Raw genomic sequence first — 20,530 nt, forward strand, 5'->3', positions numbered from 1 at the left:
TTGAGGCCCGGCTCTGCCTTTCGGACATTTTTGCGAATGATTACCACAACAGAGATGTCACAGGAAAAGTTAAGCAGGAGATGGAGGTGAGGGCGCACTAGCAAATTAATAATGAGCGCGCGGAAAGAGCCTGGAACTAGCTGCTCGCGTGACTTTGCTCGCGTGACTGCCGGTGAACTATCATCAACTATCATGGACTTTATTGACCGTTTGATCATGCGAATGATAGTTAATGATAGTTGGTGATAGTTGATGATAGTTTGAAGAGAATCAACTATCATCGACTATCATGCGCCGTTTGACCAATGTCTAAGTCGCGGAATCTTCATATACACCTTACTGCTAAAGGGATCCCTCTGATGTTGGTTATTGACTGCCCTTCCGTGGAAAACCTGATATGAATTCCGTGTATTGTGAATCCTTTAGTGAGGAACAACAACAACAACAACAACGAAAAAAGCCGCATGTAATGTTCACGTGAATAAAAGTGGCGACACAGGATGATTGATTCAAGATTCCCTAGAAGATGTTCGAAAGCAAAAGTTGTTTGATCAAGGTTTAAATAGGGCTCAGTTGTACTCTCACTGTAAAATTTTATATAGGGAAAAAAACTTCTAGTCTATTTTAAATATCTGAAGCAAGATTTCCCTGTTCCATTCTCTTATATATTGCTATGATAACAATATTATTTCTCATATTAAATGACTAGTGTTTGGTATCTTTCAGCCACGTGATTTCTTGTGCGTGGCTTCATCCCAAGCGATTCTTCGCCTGGATCAATTTGGGTGCAGCGTGATTTGTATGACTGTGACATACAATCAAGGGCCTGTGTTGGCGAGAAACAAACTAGGGGCAGAGTCCTGATACATTTCAGTTTTCCTTTTAATCAATTTCAAACCTTTACAAAAAATATAACTTTCAATCCCCAAGACAAAAAGAAAGATTTTTTATACTTTTACTACCCCTTTGAGTTTTTTACCGTTTTGGATGCAATCTACGTGTTCTTTTCTATGAATGATCACTAAACGTGGAAAAGTGTGGGTCACGTCACGTCAATGGGTTCTGTGGAACGTCGCCTTCGCGTTTGTTAGTAGTTGCACGTTTTAAAGTTTTGAATAGTCAATTTTATACAACACTTGTTTCTACTCATTAGTCTGTTTAGCTCTTCATTTTATCGCGTGCGTATCCTAATCCTATCCGTTGAAGTATCCGTCGATTAGTATTACGAGTGCGCTTAGCGTAATCGTAGCGTGATTCGTTCTGTGTAAACCTGAGTATATACGTAAGTTTAAACAATATCTGTATGGTAGAAGCTGTACCCAGATGACTGTTCCCGGTGCCTCAGAATTTGAGGCTTAATTAACGTAAGGAAGATCGTTTCACTTCGAGGTAAACTTGAACTAAACGGAGACTAGACGTAGGAAATGATTTTCCGGCGTTAAGATTCCGCGCTCAGGCAGATCTTCTATCAAGACCGAGCAAAACTAAAACAGTTGTGGTCTTCAAAACTGTTGCAGTTATCAGTCCGCTCGTCAGTTTAGGCTACACCATCTTCACGACTCAAAACGTCACAGATTTCCTCCGAAAAGATCCCGTTTTCTTTATCAGTCCTTCCTTCATCTTCGACAACGAGGAAGGCTGGTTCCGTTTATCGTTAGAAGAGATTTTTCCATGCCGTAAGTACTGTCTGACTGATCCATAGAGCATCTCTGACACCTCTTTGTATCCGTCGCTTGAAGCAACGGAAATTTCATAAAACGGACATTTTAGTTCTTGAGACAAATCGCTGCCTTCTGTTTCATCCACTTCTCGAAGGTGTTCTAAATCTCTTTTGGTACCAGTAAGAATTACCATCGCCGAATTTCCGTTGGTTTTTCGTCTCCGGATGTGTCTTCCAATACGAGCAGCTTCGTGGAAACTCGAACGATCGGTGATGGAGTACAGTACGAGGAATATGTCACCACGAGCAAGACAATTGTCTAGCTTTACTTCTGAATTCTGCAAATTTTAGTAGCGAAAAAAAAAAGGCTGATAAGGTATTGCAATTCGAGCGAAATCACTTTTGCTTGACAAAGAGTTAAAAGATCTTACACCTAACCTTAGACTTCCTCTTTGCTCCAATTCACTTTGATTTGCACATCAAATATTGTATTTCTATTTTATCTTTAAGAGCGCATTTGAATTAAGCAATTTTTTTAAAACTTTGGAAATGATTTCTCAGACTGCAGTTCAGAGACCTTTGTTGCTCACGCTATTCGAATGAAACAAATCGATAATGCACCTAGAGTCATTATCAATTGATTTCTCAATTTTAATTGAGAAAATGATTTCTACAACGGCCGTAGTAAGATTAAACAGCCTGATCTAAGAAAACCGCCTACATATTTGTTTGCCGAACAACTTCTGTTTTTTCAGTTTTCACTGCTCTACTGAAGCAAATTTTCATTATATCTTTTTTCGATGCGTGATTTAGTGTTGCAATGATATCAAATTATCCTAATGATATCAAAATTGTTCATTTTGTGTGATATAGGGCCAACTTGAAATGGCAGCCCAAATTTGTCAGTACATGAAACGTGGCTAAGACTTAAATTGGGTAAAACTCCGTACTTCTTACTAGCAATGCAATAATTTCGATTCAAGATTGAATAATTCCAAAGTTGTTAGTGATAAAATGATTCACAATAGTTTGTCACCTCTCCAGCGGTATCCATTAAATCAACGTATATGAAATCGTTATCCACTTCCATGTGGTGTCTCCATGTTGATTCTAAAGTTAAAACACCATAAGTACAGTTAAAACACCATAATATGATGTATAATTTATTAAGTTGAACTTAATAAATTATACATCATATTAGAGCCCTTTTTGGATTTAATGTCACAAAACCAAAGTTATCAAAACGACCAATCAGCAGAAAGGGGAAAAACCCGTCAAAGCGCCGCTGAGGACGCCCAGTAGAACCGACCAAACTGCTATACACCGAATGCAAATATGGCGTTCAATTTGAGTTGCCATTGTCTGAACTCACTAGCCTCGTCTTCACGTGGAAATACAAAAGGATGATTACATGTGTGAGAGGCTAGTCAGTCCAGAACAATGGCAACTCAAATTGGACGCCATATTTGCATTCGGTGTATAGCGCGCGAAAACGCGGGCGACCAAGCCGCAATTGATTTTAATTTTACATCTGATTGGTCAAGAAAGCGGCGCGCGTTTTCTGGACCAATCACAGAAATACTTGCGTGAGTATTGAGAAGTAAACAGAATGTGCAAATGACTAATGGGATACCGGTATCCTTGCTTAACCAAAATAATTATGTTAAAAAAAATTTGAATTTCGTTTAATAAGTTTCATTAAAATGCCTCGAAAAGTCAACGTATAAAAATGAACTAATTTTACCTACCCAACGTTTGGTCATATTCGGTGATAAACCTTTTCGTAAGAAAACGGACGATAAGAGCTGGAAAGCAATCAATGATAAAAAAAAAAAAAAAAATCAGAAAATCTCGTAAAAAGCAACTAAGATAAAAACTGAAAAATCAATTTGAATTGCGATATGAAGTAGCCTCCAATGCATTACAGCTGAAGACGAATGGACCTTTTAGACTTTGAAGACTGGTTACGCATTATGACAGTACACCTCAACACGAATTTCAAAGATCTAATACGCGTTAACTTGACAAAATACGGGGCCAACAAACCGAGTAGTATAGTATAACTCTGCAAAGTTCAAGAGTAGCTTTTGTTCAAATTTTCACGAGTCGTACATTTTTCTCTCTGACTCGAAAGCATAGCTCTTGCTGCATGATCAGTAACGGATCCCTTTGAGGACAGTTAATGGGGAGTGAGGCACCTTTGCTAATTTCCCAGCCGGCCTTTGATATGTTATCATCATTAAGAATACACATTTAGGTGAAGTATAGTGTTTCGTCTACAGAAGTAATTTCTTAAAAATTTTTTGATCAACTCTCGCGGGTTCAATGAACTGAATATAACAAAGTTGTTTTACTCATCTCAGCATCTTCGGCTTGTAAAAACGAGGGAAATTTATTTGCAACCCTCGTCATTCAATTTGGTTACATTCATAGACCACTTTCATAAGTGGCTGCCAGATTAATATTCTTTTGTTTAAATTTTAATTAGCCATTCTGGCCTCGTTCTCCAGTACAAAATTAAAAAAAAAACGTTATCTCAAGCGAGGCCAGAAGGGCTAATTTAAATTTAAACAAAAGAATATTAATCCGGCAGCCATTTATGAAAGTGGTCTATTTCGTAAATTTGACCCCAACAATAATTAGCCTCAAAATGCTCTGGCAAAATTTGAGAAAATGCTATGACTAGAAATTGATTTTGATGATTTAGTTTTGTTTTCTTGAGTCGGGCAATGACCCAACGAAGCATAGTGAGGTTGATAAACTAGGCCGAAATTCTGCCTTAAAAAACAATTGCAAATGCTATCTTTTGATCTTTACAAACTTCCGGTCACAAAGTCGTAGGAATTTAATTTGTTTTGACCCATCAATTCACTTATTACGTAACAAATAGATAGTCAATAAATACGAAAATTGTTAATTAACACGAAGTTACTGCTTAAGAGTAACTTTTATTTGTCGATAAGATTATACGGCTTGTAAAAAAATACCGCTGAAGGGATTTTTTCATCACGAACATGGGATGAAAAGAAACGTGTGAATTTCTCTCATCGAGGTTTCGAAAGCCAGATCTTCGGATTTTGCGGTTCGATGATTTACACCACTGAGTTTCAGAGAACTTGTTGGAGAGTCGGGGGATCGAAGAAAGATCAAATTATCATTCTCTTGTCTCCCCTTTTAAATAATTCCTCCATACTGATTCATGTTGGCTGTGTTTAAATTGAGCATATTTCACTGGAGTTGAGGTCATAACATTTAGGCGAATGAGAACATACCAGCTAATTAATCAGATTGTTTGGTTCAAATTGAACGGGAGAGAATAACTTTTAGTTTTAGAAAAATAAGACAAAGAAGTTTACGTTCTTGGGCATAAATATGTTTTGGGCCTTACTCAGTGGGCCATCATATCCCAAGCCAGTAGGTGATCGCGAGGGTTGAAATGACTCTTCGAAGGGCCAAAAACAAATTTTTACCCAGGAACGTAAACTGTAATGCCACTGTTACCACTTTGGAGGGCACTAAGAAAATAAAAGTTGAAAAAATTACAACAAAATAGACTGCACAATCACACGAGAGCGTGAGCTTCCGAAAATACACTTTAGATCACCAAAAGCTATATTTTCTCTCGCAGAACGTGTCACTTTGCCCGAAATAGTGATAATAATATTTATTAGTGCTTATACATAAAGCTTCAGTGAGTCACTGGTCGTTTTTAATTAATCTTATAAAAAATAAAATAAAATGAAAAAAAACCCATCATCGTTTGAGCTCACAAAAGCATGCATCTGCGACTGGGCAAATGAAATAAGCGATCAATTTTAATTACGGTGAGCGATGTCAAAATCCTACCACAGACACTTAAAGCAGTTCAAATATTTATTTTGGAGTAACCTTAGAATAGAACTAATGCGATTGAGAAAAAACTCAATTAGCGTTCAAACTTTAATCTCAAAAGTACCTTGTCGAAAGCATAACAAAACGCAGGGCGAAATCTAATATTCTAGCAGGATACAGTTTATTAATGGTGAGTGAGCTATACCGAAAACTCAATGTCAGACAATAATAACACTTGAACTTTCAAGTGTGTATCGCTTTTTATGATGCTAAATTGCAATGAAGCTCGAGAAAAATCACCCTTACTGATAAGATAGTGGAAGTAACATTCCTGCCAAGTGATAAAACCCAGTATTGCACGATATATCATTGTTCAAAGAAGTTATTGCAGATAACCAGCTCACCTGATTTTCCTACTCCGTCTTGTCCAAGAACGACCGCTCGTGCAGCTTTGAAATTGGGTTGGTGGCTCGTTTTTCGTTTGCGCATGATACACACTTTTCCAAAACGCTATCAACGGGTTAGGTGAGAATTCTGAAAATGGAAATGGCGGAAATGAAGTTTAACACAACGATGTTAATCAATAATTAGCGGAATGATGCAGTCAGGCTTTAAATCGGGATTAGGAACGTTAAGTCGGTGCTGTAAAGCGAGATGGAAGTAAGCCTCTTACAGTTAAAGATCTCTGTGGCTACTTGAGTCTCGAGAGGGCTCTGAGTAGTAAATTTCTTATCGGTTTGACCTTTATCGTTAGCAAATGACAAATACCTTCTCAAGTCAGTTCTTGCAGTTCACTGTAATACTTCACTGTCAGCTACGGCCATTTCGTATCAGTTAAGTCAAAACCACGGTGAGAATTTTTGGAAATTCAGAGTCATTGATCGCGGTTCTTGGCTATTAGTCTCTGAAGGCCCATACATTATAAAAAGGCAGTCATACTAAATGGACAACATTTAAGAATTAGGGCTAACAACACTGCTCAACATTAATTTGCTTAAAATAACTTGTACCTCATTAAGTAACATGTACCTCCGTGTTCTAAGCAGATTCTTCACCTCCAATCAAGCAGTACAAACTTAATTTAGCAGGCCAAACGATATTGAGACGCTCATGAACGCTAAATGCTGGGGCAAATTAAATACTTGGGCTTTCTCTCAAAACACTTACAGCTCATCATCGGTTCGAAACAATACGGGGATTCCTATTGGCTGATAGCATTCATCCCAGACAAATCGAGGACATCAGAGTGCTCGGAAGGAATGTTTGTCGCGCGCAAACATAAGATTGGACTCCATGTCATCAGTATTGAGTTGCAGCGGGTATATTCGCGGACTCCAGACCAATTGACGAAATAAAGGTGTTCTAATTATAGCAGCATGGGATGGTTTAGCGAAGTATAACCGGTTGCTTTTACTTCGCTCCTTAGATTGCCTCACTTGAGTTTGATAGAAACACCATATATCTTAATAACTATAGCAATTAGCGGCTCTACTTAAGGATCAAAGATCTTGATTACAATAGGGAAGCAATTATTTGTGGTTTCGCTCGGGTAAGAGCACTCGATTCTAGTGAACACCCCGGTAGCAAAGAAGCGAATGAATTTAAAAGATCGATGTAAGATTAGAGATCCTCTTGAAGGAGACTCTAGGATTATTCCTGATAATTATCGTCAGATATAGATTTTTCTTTTCGCATATGCTGTCTTAAGATAATTTGTATAATTTGTTACTTGACTTCCATATGACACACGCTACTTCAGATCCTCCAAACTGCGTATGTAGAACTCGACCTCTCTTGGCATAACTTCCATTATCCATTGGCTGAGTCAATTTTAAGAACGTTTTATAACAATGGAAATAAAACTTGCCAGTTTTGTTTCATGATGGCCCCTTAAGGCAATGCGAAAATAAATTGAATTAGGAAAGTTCATGAAACAGCTCTGCGCAATGGCCCGAGAAGTCAGCCCCAGTAAGTTGCATAGAAAATTATTGATTTCAATTGAAGGTCAGGCAAGAGAAATTGGGTCAATCATTTTACTCAGCTCTCTAAGCTTTAAGTTCCAGCTAAAATCCACTGCATGGGCAAAGAGAAAGCAAAGCTTAATTTGTCACGGCAAGTTTAACTGAAGTTTGCGTTGATTCTATTTTAGAAATTTTATCTCACAAAATTCTATTTTGAGAGCCATTAATAAGTGTGTAACCCCAACAAAGCAATTCTTAAAACGCTTTTAATGGCAACCCTTTTTAACACTAAGTATTTTTCGGTATTGAAGCTAAGAAGTTCTTGATGAGAAAGTTGCGTGATGGTTACTATACTTTAGCGTAATTGGTTAGCTTCCTTCGTCGTATCAGAGATTAAGAAAGAAATATTTTTGTTTTAAGGTTTAAGTTTCATTCTGGCTCTGGACAGCTGGCGAGTATCATCAATTTCCATCTGATACGTAATTTATAACCCGTTATGTTGAGTTACATTTGACGGCTGGAAGAGCATTTAGAGTGACGAGTGTGAATTGATATGCAACTTCCATGTAAAAGCCAAAAGGATGTTATGTGAGTTTTTTTTTTTAGTCTTAGCGATGATTCAAATTAAATTTCTGCCTTCATGCGACGCCAAAAGACTAATTTTGTATAAGTATTCTTGTCTAGATAAAAGTATTCGTTAATTAGCTATAAATCATTCTTAAATGAATGACATAACCAATATGTCAAAAATGTCATTTGCGTTTCAAAGGAAAAGATACGAAGCTATTAAATTGGGGATAAAATGCAACTTTCTCGTCTAGTAACTCATAAGTCCTCTTCCTCTGAGAGCTTTTCCATGCTAACAAGTAGGTATCCCCTTCTCCAGTTAACTTATTCAAGAAGAGTACGACATTTTTTAATTTGGAAGACATGTTTCGATGTTACGAACATCATCGTCAGTTACAGAATATTTGACGATGATGTTCGTATGTGAGTTTTTTTTTTGTCTTAGCGATGATTCAAATTAAATTTCTACCTTCATGCGACGCCAAAAGACTAATTTTGTATAGTCATGTCTTCGAAATTAAAAAATGTCGTACTCTTCTTGAAGATAACGATTTGCTTTCTGCTGTCTCGACCTTTTAACTTATTCACTTCTCAGTCTCTTACGAAAAATTATAACATAACCAAAGTAAAGCGCGCGCTCTGATTTGTCAATTTAGCGTTCCTCTTACGCTTCTTTCGTGCTTAGCAACCTCCCGCGTGCATCCATAACTCAATAGTGTACGCTGTGGTGTTTACCATTTTGTTAATTGTGAAAAGCTGAACAAACATGTCTAAGTCTATGATGTCGAATTGAGCCGTGAAAATATTTTCTTTTTTTATCCGAAAGTATCGAGATTATTTCCGCTTGTTTATAACACGGAGGTTTCTTTTGCTAACAACTATGAAAAAGACACAAAGAAAGATCGAATTTGCCGGTGTTCTTCATCTCTTTTATAGGATACAACTATAACACGAACCAATTACTTGCTAATGTAAAATTTCCCGAATTGTAAAAGAGTGACAAATGCGCGTGTCAGTTTTTTTTTTCCCCAAAAACTGCCTTATGCGGGTTCTCACTCATCCTCGGAGACCCAGGGGATGTGAGTCGATTTCAAGTTAAGGGCAGAAGAGCCCCCTGGGGACATTGTCTTACAAGACAAGTTCCAAACGGTCGCAGTCGTTCTGGCATCTGATTGGTGCCAGAAAATCTTTGTGTTTTTCTGCCCAATCAGAGTGAAGTGTCCTTTGGAGTCCTTTCGTGTGTTTTAACACGCAAATATACAACAAGCTCTGTTGCTAGCTATGCTTGTTTGGGCCATACGACGAAGCTTTGCTCGAGGTGAAAAGTTTCAGTCTCAGCACACAATGTAAGAGAAATCGATCAGATTGTCCGCAAAATCTTACCGGAAGTTATACTGAATACTTTCGCAGGTATCACAAGAGAACGTGTTTAAAAGTTTGCGAGGTTCGTGTAAAACGTAATGGTTGCAGGCATTGATGAGATGTAAGCCTAATTCTTTCAAGATTTTTTTGTACAATTTGTTTTGACTGAAACTTTTCCAATCCCGTGAAGTTATTTCGTCGCACGGGCCACGCAGGTATGTCAAGCAACTGGCGCTTACGCTTTCGTAGCTTTCTGTGCGCGCCAAATTCTACTCGTTGCTTTGTAGTAAAGTCTTTCGCAATATGGCTGAGGTTGCAGAGAACGTTAAGTACGTGGACGACCTCCAGCAAGCGCTTAAAGAAAGCTTAGCTGCTGTGTTTCCGGTTAGCTAATTAAAATCTGAACCAAAACTAATCATCGAGAGCATCGTGGAAAAGAGATATGTTTTCAGACAGTTACCGAAGGGGTTTGGAAAAAGTTTAATCTTTCAACTGCTGTGTAGAGTGTTCAAATTCTTGAGCTCGAAAGGCCACGGATTCTCTTCTAGTCCCTTGGTCAGTTGTCATTTCACCTCTTTTGTCACTTGTTGAAGGCCAAGTTAAATACCTTTGATCATTGGGAATCGATGCTTCTTTCATTGGGGAAAACAAAACCAATTGGACCAAGAAATATTGGATGGAAAGGGCGGGCTTCCTTTATTGTAAATGTCAGCTTAGTACAGGGTTATCTACCCACATCTAATAGACAAAAGTTTCCACGTTAAGCTTTTCTCTTTTTTTCAGGAGAAGATCACATTAGATTTTGGCCGGGAGAGCACAAAAAGTTGCGTAAGCGCCAGTTGCTCGACATACCTGCGTGGCCCGTGCGACGAAATAGCTTCACGGGATTGGAAAAGTTTCAGTTACAGCAAATTATACAAAAAAACTTGAGAGATTTAGGCTTACATCTCATCTAACGTTTAAAGCGACATATCGAATGCTTGCAACCATTATGTTTTATACGAACCTCGCAAACTTTTAAACACGTTCTCTTGTGATACCTACGAAAGTATTCAGTATAATTTCCGGTAAGATTTCGCGGACAATCTGATCGATTTCTCTTACATTGTGTGCTGGGACTGAAACTTTTCACCTCGGGCAAAGCTTCGTCGCACGGCCCAAATAAACATAGCGAGCAACAGAGCTTGTTGTATATGTGTGTGTTAAAACACACGAAAGGACTCAAAAGGACACTTCACTCTGATTGGGCAGAAAAACACAAAGATTTTCTGGCACCAATCAGATGCCAGAACGACTGCGACCGTTTGGAACTAGTCTTGTAAGACAATGTCCCCAGGGGCTCTTCTGCCCTTAACTTGAAATCGACTCACAGTCCCTGGGTCTCCGAGGATGGTTTTCACTGTGATAAAGAGTCCAATATTTCGCGCTATTTCTCGGGTTTTTAACTCTCTGTAACTTCTGAATAGAAGAAGACCCGTACTCAAAAGAGATTTCGTTTTGGTTTATCGATAGCAACGAAATGCAATATTTTTTCATTTCCAAAAATGGCGAAAATGATATACCAAATTATGCCTCCATCAAAATAGGACTGATATTTTAAGGATTCTGACAAGGTAGTCATTTAACTAATAAGAATGTTCTCACTTCATTCTTCCTCGAGAAATTTCAGCCCAGAAATTCAGCTGTGGTAATGAACACTGAGGTAATGTTATGCACAACATCCTAAAATCACCCAGTAACTGCGATTTTTCCGAACGCCATCTATCTCGATCCATTTCTTCCTGAAAGCGACGGCTGACGGTGATTAACAAAAGCTGATTTTTACACCTAAAAAACCGTCTAAGGGATTATTGAAGTCTCCAGCTTATATCAGCAGATCTACGGAAGAGACCAAAATTTAGTTGACTAATTTATAGTTTCTTCTTTAGAAAGACGTTGTTTCTAAAATATCAGTACACGATGTAGAAAATCCTCTCGATTGCATTGCAACACACATTCTTTCTTTGAAATAAAGACTAAAAAGGTGAAGCACGATATCTTTGCGCGTCCGTTACTCGACGCCGTTAAACCATATCCGTCTAAATTTGTTAATACATGTAAAGTCTAAATCAGAAGCAACTGGTGCACAGTTTTATTGGGAAAACAATGAATGAAAAGCTTAAAATTTAAGAATGCTGTTTGGAACCGTTGAGAGAGTGTTATAGCCTTATTCAGCGGCTGACTTGAGCTTCTGAAACATACTCGCGACAGAACTTTGAGACAAAGGCAGAATCAAAATTAAATAAAAAAACACGAAATGAAAACTTATCGAGCATATGCCCGGCATCTTACTTGCTTATCACTCGTTCTCTTTCTTTGTAGACCACCAATGACGAACATAAAACGCTAACGTGCCGAGAAGGTGCCCAAATTCACCGAGATTGTCAGTGTGAACGGTGGCCTAAACACCGCAGATTTTCCAAACTGTCAGATGGAGTATGGAGACTGTAGTTTTTGCCGTCTCTCGAGGCTTTCTTAAAAGGGTTCAATAAATTCAAGAAGTTCGACATTTGACCTAGGTTTGAGCTAATAAGGAAAGGAAAAAATTGCGTAGATATGGATACCTCACACAGATGGTTATCTTTGGTGTACTTAAAATACGTTACAATGCATTCGTTTGCATGTCTAAGGAATTTTTTAGAATTGCAATTTTGTTGAATTATCTCGTGTCTTTTACAGCTTTCACCTCACGTGTAGCAGATTACTGATACTTTTGTAATAACGTTACATAGCCCAAAATTTGTCAGATTCTTTTTTAAAGATAAGTTTTGATAACATAACAAGAAGACGAAGGGTTGTACACCGTACAAGGTCATTGGATTTTAATGTAAGGCTTCGTTAGGAAATAATCATGACTTAGTTTCATTTGCCGTCTAAGTTAAAAGTGATAATAAACTTTAAAATCAAGGAATTAGGGAAAATTGATTTCACATTTCATCTTGCGAACCAATAAGCCTGCAGGATTTTAATACTGCTCTTTCATACCGAATCCTCTACAACTTCGCGGGGCGATTGGAACTTGACTGATTTACAAGCGTAATTATGACACGGTTCCTTGACAGCAATGAATGATAGCTTTAAATTGGCAAAGACTCCAAATTTGCAGTAGTTACAGATACCACTCAAATTGAAAATTTCCATCTACCACAAGACCTCACGGATTTTACGCATAAACCAAATGAATAAAGACGATATTGTTATATAAAGTTCAATGTCTGATCACCGCCATTTAGCTAGTTCTGCACCGCTTGGAATTTCATTCGAGCGCGACGATAAGTGCAGTGCTGTTGAATGTAAGTTATTGGTTGACAGAAACGTTGGCAATGAACGCAGCTTTTTTTACGTCCTTTATTTAGGGAGCAGGTGAAGTTACTTTATTCCCTCTTGGAGGTCAGTCTGCTTAGATTTCTTGCTCCGATAAAGTTCTATTTATTGGAAAAAAAATGAATCGGCGCCTTTTGACTAAGGAAAAGCAATAATTCATCATAAATTATTTGACAAGGGAGCAGATGAAGATTAAAAGTTCATGACTGAGGAACAAAAATCCTGAAAAAAAACTGTTAAAGATAATTAAAATGTTTTCAGCGATGAGTTATGATGTTGTACGACATTAATGAACTCTTTCTCTCCCAAGAACTGATTTTTAATTCTCCCCTTTAGCATTTAATTGTAAATTAGTCTCGAGAATTTGGTGTTAGATCCAGTTGTTAACTCTTACCTGACGAGTTTGAGTTTTCTCATTACCTGACTGCTGGATAATGTAGGATATCGTAGGGAGGAGTTACATATATTAACCCCTACAGAGCGGTTGAAGTGTTCAGGGATTATGGAGAACACCAGATAGCGAGCACTTAGGAATACCGCTTGCTCTTAAGCAACATGGTATAAGTCTATACCGCCAAATGGTCTATTGTTGACGTCACAACCTTGTCGTTGCAATTTTTCATTCGAATCACAGGTTTGTTACAAATCATTCCATATGAAAGATTGCAATCGTTTATTCCAAAACTGAAAATATTAAATTAATTTTCTCGAAGACAAACAGACGCTTGTCAATGGCAGGCACATAAATCAATCATTTACCCTTTGTTTTAAAGTAAAATAAGACGGATACTACCATTTCGCCGAACTGGCGGAAAAAGCAGAAATATTTCTGTCAAAAAAAAAAAAAAAAATTAAACAACAACAACAAAACTTCTGTACTCCTGGGTAGAGCAAAAGACATTCGCTGCCTTTCGATGAAATAATATTATCATACCAGGCGTGCTTTCTTGCATTTTCTCCTTAAAAGGAAGATGGATTTCAAATACCTAAATAGCCCTGATGGTACAGACAAGCAATAGCTTCAGATCTAAATGAGCAAACTTGAGAAGGAGCAGTCTATACCGGAAATAAAAAAAGAGAAGTTTGTGGGTGTGTGTTAAGGCTTGAGTTCTTAATGTGCTCGAAGGCAGCAGAAAAATGCAATTTTTTTGTGGCACATATAGAGAGGCATTGAAGGAAACTCTCCCTAATTCGTTTGTACCAGTATATGATACTGAGTTAGAGCTAATTTTCATAAGCGTCAATTAACACGCGAAACCTGTCAGAATCTGCGTGAATTTCGTTTGAAATGGTAATTAATGTTGTAAGTCAAAAGAGATTTGAATAATCTGGCCATAATTCCTTTTCAGCGAAGTCGAAATGTATCATGGCTTAAGTGAAATCAATCAGAATGACTACAGTAGAAATAAGATTAATTACTAGTGTCTATCATAGATATATAGATCACACTTGGTTTAATTATCCTTGTTAACGGTTCTTGAAGACTGAAAAATTAATTAGTCTTAAGATTTCGGGTATATTCAGTTGCAATTGAGTTGCGACTTTCAACAATCATTTTGCGACTGCCTCCAAAACTATACTCTTTTTTATCATATCGTCGAAACTGCGAGATAATCTAACTGAGAATTTGAAACAGGCGGGTTTAAAAGAAACAAAAAATAATGATTAAAAAAAAAAATCGGAGACGAATTAACTTCGCCCGGTGAAATGATGTAGGGCCTAGGTCAGCTGGATTGAGCAAAATGTAAACCTGTAAGGCCCAACTATAATTTGGTTATGATTTGTAAAATAAGCTAAGTATAATATATTGATTTTGTTGAAGGTTTTCTGTTGTTTCTTTATTGCAAAAAACTGTACAAATTTTCAGAAAACGTTGGACATTGAAGTTTTAGAGGAGAAAGTTTTGCTAGGTTTTCTTACGCAAATAAAGGAGCAAGGGATTTGATATGGTTTAATTTAGAAAACAGCAAGGCGGAAAGTCAAAACAGAAGACAAATTATTATACCGTTATCTGATAAGCTACGAGCTGGTCGTAACGTGCCGTCCTAGAATGGCGTTTAAAGAACATGCCTCTCCCTTATTAGTGACCTGTGAAATTGTGAAGTGCTGCGCTATCGCTCTTAAACATAAACTACTTTACTAGGGTTTATGAACCTAATTCCCCTCTCGAGAGCTTAAAGCGGTCTCAGAGTTGAAGCTGGATGGCCCTAAAACTCTATTCGCATTTAAAGCTTAGATGTAAGACTTACCTGCAACCGAAAAGACTATTCTCCAGTTCAGTTACCCTAAATGGTTGATATTCACATCGAGTGCAGTTCTTTTAAACACGCATTCTATTTTTGCTCACAGTGGTCTGTTCAGACAAGTGAACAGAATTAAACAAAATCCCAGGCGCATTTCCGGAACAAGAGAGAAAATCGCATCTTAATGTTAATTGCCAGCGACAGATGTGAATCGAGTTAGTGGCATGCAATCTCCTGATAAAGGACGGGTTGGGGGGGGGGGGAGGAGGTAGGTTGCTTCCTAGAAATATGCTAATGAGGGTCTCTGGATGAGGTTGCGTGATTTCCACGACTGAATAATAATGTGATTGCTTTTTCAATAGAGCTCAGTACTAATATGGAGTCGCACATTTTCAGGATTTTTAGGACAAGAAAATTCTGGTAAGTTAGGGTTTTAAAAATGGTAGAATTCGTGGATAAAAATTGTTATAGTATGACTAAACATGATTATGATGAGGTTTATAAATGACCAAATAATAGACTATAATGGGATAGGGATCTGAGAGGTTAGCGGCACATACCCGGCAAAAATTGATCTAAGTACTCCCCCCCCTGCAAAAACGACCATTGAAAACCTTACAACAACGTTAAATTTGTCAACGAGGTAACGACTTTTTTTAAGAAGAGACGAAGTTTACCGGGAAGATATTTTTCCTAGGCAATTTGCGTGGTGCGTGGTTCTGTCGCATTCTTTTTACGATGTACAACTATTTGATATATATTCCTCGTTTTCAGCATTCTTATTGTTTGACCTTTCGCGCTGGCTTTTCGCACAGATCCTCCTTGTTTAAAAAACACGAAACATTTTCGTAGAGGATGTATGCTGGCATGAAAACAGACATTTGACTCCACTGAAAACAAGAATTTTTCAAGTTTCGGATTCTTCTTTTTTCTCTTAATCAAGACTACTTCAGGTTCATCAAGCGTCAAACCAGATGGCGTGTACTTTGAAAGTGTCTTCCTTTTCTGAATAATTATGATTTGTTTTTAAAGTGATGACAGGGTTTTAAAAGATGCACACTTCCTATGGAATAAATTTTTTTCATATTCGATAGAAGATACTCTAAAAACTCCAGAAACTTTAAATTCATACAATTTTTAAGACTAGACATACGTTGAATAGAGCACGGTAGTGCGGTAGCGTTTTTATTTCCCAGCCAACTTTTAATTTGTGGCATGTAACTGGTCAGCAAAATACACTTCTGTTAATTAGGATCCGGCGCAGTCCTTGCCCGGAGGAGAGGGGGGAGAGGGGGGGAGGGGGGGGGGGAAGAGTCCGAGGAACTTGATGGTGTCACGATGAAATTTACAAAATCAAATCGTGACACAATCAAAATCCTCCACCTTGGAGGGATCAGGTGACCTGATTCCTCCATAAGGCTCTGAAATATTCTTAAGATCCCACTCATTTGAAGTTAATTGGCAGTCAGTTTTCTAAAGTCTCCTCCCTTATACTCTGTTGACGACGACTGACTCCCCTCCGTTCCCCCTGAAAACCCTCTGACCCCCCCCCCCACGCCCCTGGCGTTAAATAATAACTGGTCTCAAAGGGGCTAATTTTTTTTTCCTTCTGTATAATCTCATTTTATTAAACCCTCGTCAGTTTTATGGAAGAGCGTACACATACGATTTTTTTTTGCGTTTTCAGTGATCGTCGAAAAATCAAATAATTTTTATGTTTTACTTCTTCCACGCTTAGAACGTTGGCGATTGCAGCTGGCGTGTACCTAGGCACGTGCTAACAAAAGTTGTTGAAATGTAATTTACATCTGTAGCTTAATATTGAAACCTCGCTGACTCCTTACTCTGATTTCTCCTGAAGTTTGCGTAATGGACTTCTTCCAGTTTAATAATTTCAAATGATTTCTAAATTGTTATTTGTGGTTTTTGGAGAAGCGCTTCTTTCTAGCTCAAACTGCTTCTTTGATATCGCGTGAGTTCTGACTCGATGTTATTTAAAACACGAAGAGGCGATCACGCACATATTGCATATAGGTGGGGTTTGATAATGAATTGATTTCACCCATCGTGGATAATCAAATTATGATCAATCTCCCAGATCTCAGCGGAAAATAAACCGCAGAGGTCTTCCTGCGGCTGGTGCTGACACACAGATACGAGCTTGCGTCTTGTTTGATCACAAGTATACTATGCATAGTTACACGGGAACATAAATACGCTTTAGGGACCATGCCAGTATCATCTGTGGTGGGGAAAGGGGAGAGTGAGGGTCGGAGTTTTGTCTCAAAATAATTCACTTGATCTCCCACAAGGCTTAGCAGAATTCTTATGATTCTTCCTCATTGGCAGTCGCTTGTATATAGTCCCCACTTTAAAACTCTGTTTGTAACGACCCATCTCCTATCTTTTCCCCTTGAAAATCATACGATCTCGACAAAATTCCACGGGCCCTCAAGCTCAGGTGGTGAACAATGATTCGTCCGGCTTATGCCACAAATTGTTCTGTGAATTCCGCATCTAAAACCATTGTTTTAAACCTTAAACTCCCAGACGTGATTAACATGGAAATCCTCCCGATAATATCCTTACATTATTTAGCAAACAGGTAAAGAGAATAGTCAAACTTATCAGGTCGAAGTTGATGTCTTGATCTAACACCAAATTCCCATAATTCATTTACAAGGAATATTATTGTGTAGCAGCTAGAGGGGCGGAATTAGCAATCAGATCCTAGGAATTAAGGATTAAGATACCAATTTTCTATATGTAATTCAATGATTCAATGCATTTTCATCGCCTCCCTGAGAGTAGAGACAGAGGGACACTGATCTATTCAGTTCTATTTCCAGATGCGCCGCCAAATGCCTAGAGCACGTATTGCCAACTGTATTTACATCGTTCCCAAAGATCTGGATAGCAGCAAATATGTCACGAGTTTAAGAAAATATACGACATTTTTTAAAAACATGTTTCGTCAGTTCTTCTTCCATCTCCAGTTCTAGTTTATATAAAGTACAAAGTAAGGCGGACTGTTTTAGCGGTCTATAACTGTTTTTAACGGTAAGGAGACGAGAATGTGTTCCAGAGGGTAAGAAGTGTTTATGCATAGCCCGTTTGCAAAGAGGAGCTTGTCTGATCGCATGCGTTGTATTTCCCATAACAAAGATCCCAAAGAATTGCGAATAATCCCTTTTTTCTCAAAAAAGAATGTCATAGTAAACAAGAGGAACATTTTACCATAGAAGGAGCTTTCTAAATTTACCTTGAGCTGTTTGTGGACTTCTCTCTGATTTTTAAATTGGCTGGTAAAGATTTTTCTCTCTTACTACCTTCAAAATAACATTTACCCATTTCCATCTGTCAATCTAATTATTGTTTTTCAAAGGCTTAACTTTTCCAATTACAATCTAATCCATCTCCCTAATGGACCTGTCGTTATCCCGGATGCCCTAAGTACTGTCAAAAGGCTTTTGGCAAATTATGTGTCACTTGCTATATCTTTTAATCGCCCTCGTTGCGATATTTAAAGAATACTCATTTAGGCATCAATACAACAGATCCAGATTTTCTTGTATAGCCACACCTGAGACGGACAAATTTAATCCATAATGAAAGATGATTCATAAATGATAAATTAAAAATAGGGTTAATAAAAATTCATGTGTTTCCGCTGTTAGCAAGTACTAAATGCAATTAGGAAAAAGGGCTTTAATATGGAGCGATTGCCTCAGTGTTATTATGAACGGAAATTCACATTGACCTCGTGGGATTAAATTTCTGAGACTTTCAGCTTTAGTTATTTCAAGGATAGTTCTTTATGCACGGGATCCTTCGAACGAAGTAAACTTTTTTAATCTCATTTTTATTATTTTTATCAAAATATTATGTTGTTTACTTCAAGAAGGCTCATAAACGTAAAGCAGAGCTCTTGCCACCGTAACTAATTGAATATATTTGTCATGGAAAATTTTTTTTTTCTTTTTTATCAGAACACACTAACTATAGAAAGAATTCTAGGAAATTGGTGGTGTGCACGAAGCCATGAGGCCATTTCGAACGATTTTCGTGCGGAATGATCCAGTTTCCCCAAAATCACTCACTAGTGTCGCAAATCAGACACTTGTGTCCAAAATCAGACAATAATGTCCAGACCCGGACACTACTGAGTGTCTAAAATCTAGCACTAGTGTCCAAAATCAGACACCAGTAAGTCACTAGTTCCCAAAGGCTTACACCAATGTTTTCCCATGTGGAACAAAGTGAAGGTTTGTTATGCCGCGGTCTGTAACTCCACCCCATTCTCGGTTTGTCCTCAAATTCTTCGCGACGTGACCAATATCCTTTCGTTTAGCGCTCGTTTCTCTATAATATTTTCGACTTTTCTTAAAACAGTATCGTTGAGGACCTCAAATTTGAGCTTGTGTTCGTGTATAAGCCGTTTCACAAGGTCAATCAAAGAAAGTGGGACGACGACTACATAAGCAAAAGAAGGTGGGAAACAGAAAATCTAGGACATTCGCAGTTTGCACATTTTGGTGGGAAAATAATATATGCATTTTTTAACTTTTGAATAACTTTAAAACTTATCATTAGGTTGTGTTCGTGTATAAGCCGTTTCACAAGGTCAATCAAAGAAAGTGGGACGACGACTACATAAGCAAAAGAAGGTGGGAAACAGAAAATCTAGGACATTCGCAGTTTGCACATTTTGGTGGGAAAATAATATATGCATTTTTTACTTTTGAATAACTTTAAAACTTATCATTAGGTTAAAATTAGGGAATGGTTCTTAAAAATATGGCTTCTATATGCGAAAATGAATTCGTTTGTGGAAAAAGGGAAAGAAATTTTGAAAGATCCCGTGGCGCGCAAATCAGACACTAGTATTTAAATTCAGACAATAGCATAAAAAAATTAGACACTAGTGTCTACAAACGGATTGGCATGACCTCTGAAGTAAAAAAAACGATGCATGACTTGAAGGATATTAGTATACCTGTCACTTGAAAAGTATGACTCGCGACTTAAAAGGCACGACCTGTGAGTAAAGGATTCAACAAAACAGATCAAAAAAAATTTCAATTCAAATTTCCCTCATAGATACCTTACTGACGATAGTGCAAAAAGTCTTCACGAACAGAAGATCTTAGAAGGCTTAAAGAAATGTAAAATAATTTTGAATGGTAAAACAATGGTTTTGTATCATTTTTTTTTCTCAGACGGGATATCCCAAATTGTAAAGATCCCTAGGGAGCCCGCGTTTGTTGATACTGAAACAATAAACAAAATATCCTTTCGATGAAAAGAATCTTTTACTTTTTCGACACCTATGTATGCAATGCTAATTAAACGCCGACAGAAAAGCGCCTTTAAGAAACCAGAACAAAAGAAATAATTTTTGCTGGCAGGTAACCAAAGAGTCCTTTTCATATTTAAGCATTATTTACCTAAAAAACCCCACGAAAGCCAATTAAATTTTACTTTTACTTGTTTTGATTGAAACCAATAGTCTAATGCAGTATGTTAAACAGCCAATCACAGGC

General features: G+C 37.7%; 1 protein-coding gene across 8 annotated transcripts; it reads right to left on the bottom strand.

Annotated features, from left to right (window-relative positions):
* Positions 1 to 864: 864 nt before the first annotated feature.
* LOC111331135 (ras-related and estrogen-regulated growth inhibitor) lies at positions 865 to 18,298 on the bottom strand. Of its 8 annotated transcripts, XM_088734352.1 has the most exons (6): positions 14,994 to 15,194; positions 6,260 to 6,429; positions 5,896 to 6,025; positions 3,409 to 3,465; positions 2,697 to 2,770; positions 865 to 1,998 (listed from the first exon to the last, which is right to left on the bottom strand). In XM_088734352.1, the coding sequence occupies exons 3-6, from the start codon at positions 5,978 to 5,980 to the stop codon at positions 1,561 to 1,563; spliced, it is 654 nt and encodes a 217-aa protein (XP_088590478.1). In that variant the 5' UTR covers positions 5,981 to 6,025; positions 6,260 to 6,429; positions 14,994 to 15,194; the 3' UTR covers positions 865 to 1,560. The 8 variants fall into 8 exon arrangements, with proteins under 8 accessions (XP_088590478.1, XP_088590483.1, XP_022791924.1 ...); XM_088734357.1 differs by lacking the exons at positions 6,260 to 6,429; positions 14,994 to 15,194 and adding an exon at positions 18,250 to 18,298; XM_022936189.2 differs by lacking the exon at positions 6,260 to 6,429.
* Between the last annotated feature and the right edge of the window lie 2,232 nt (positions 18,299 to 20,530).

This window comes from Stylophora pistillata, chromosome 1, assembly GCF_964205215.1.
Source record: "Stylophora pistillata chromosome 1, jaStyPist1.2, whole genome shotgun sequence".
NCBI classification, from domain to species: Eukaryota; Metazoa; Cnidaria; class Anthozoa; order Scleractinia; family Pocilloporidae; genus Stylophora; species Stylophora pistillata.

What these genes read in the sequence shown, in the direction of transcription:
- LOC111331135 (XM_088734357.1), bottom strand. Translation starts at nt 5,980, where the DNA reads ATGCGCAAACGAAAAACGAGCCACCAACCCAATTTCAAAGCTGCACGA. An exon ending in AGACGGAGTAGGAAAATCAG is followed by an intron (nt 3,466 to 5,895) that starts GTGAGCTGGTTA and finishes ATTGCTTTCCAG; the next exon opens with CTCTTATCGTCCGTTTTCTT. An exon ending in CGAATATGACCAAACGTTGG is followed by an intron (nt 2,771 to 3,408) that starts GTAGGTAAAATT and finishes TTTTAACTTTAG; the next exon opens with AATCAACATGGAGACACCAC.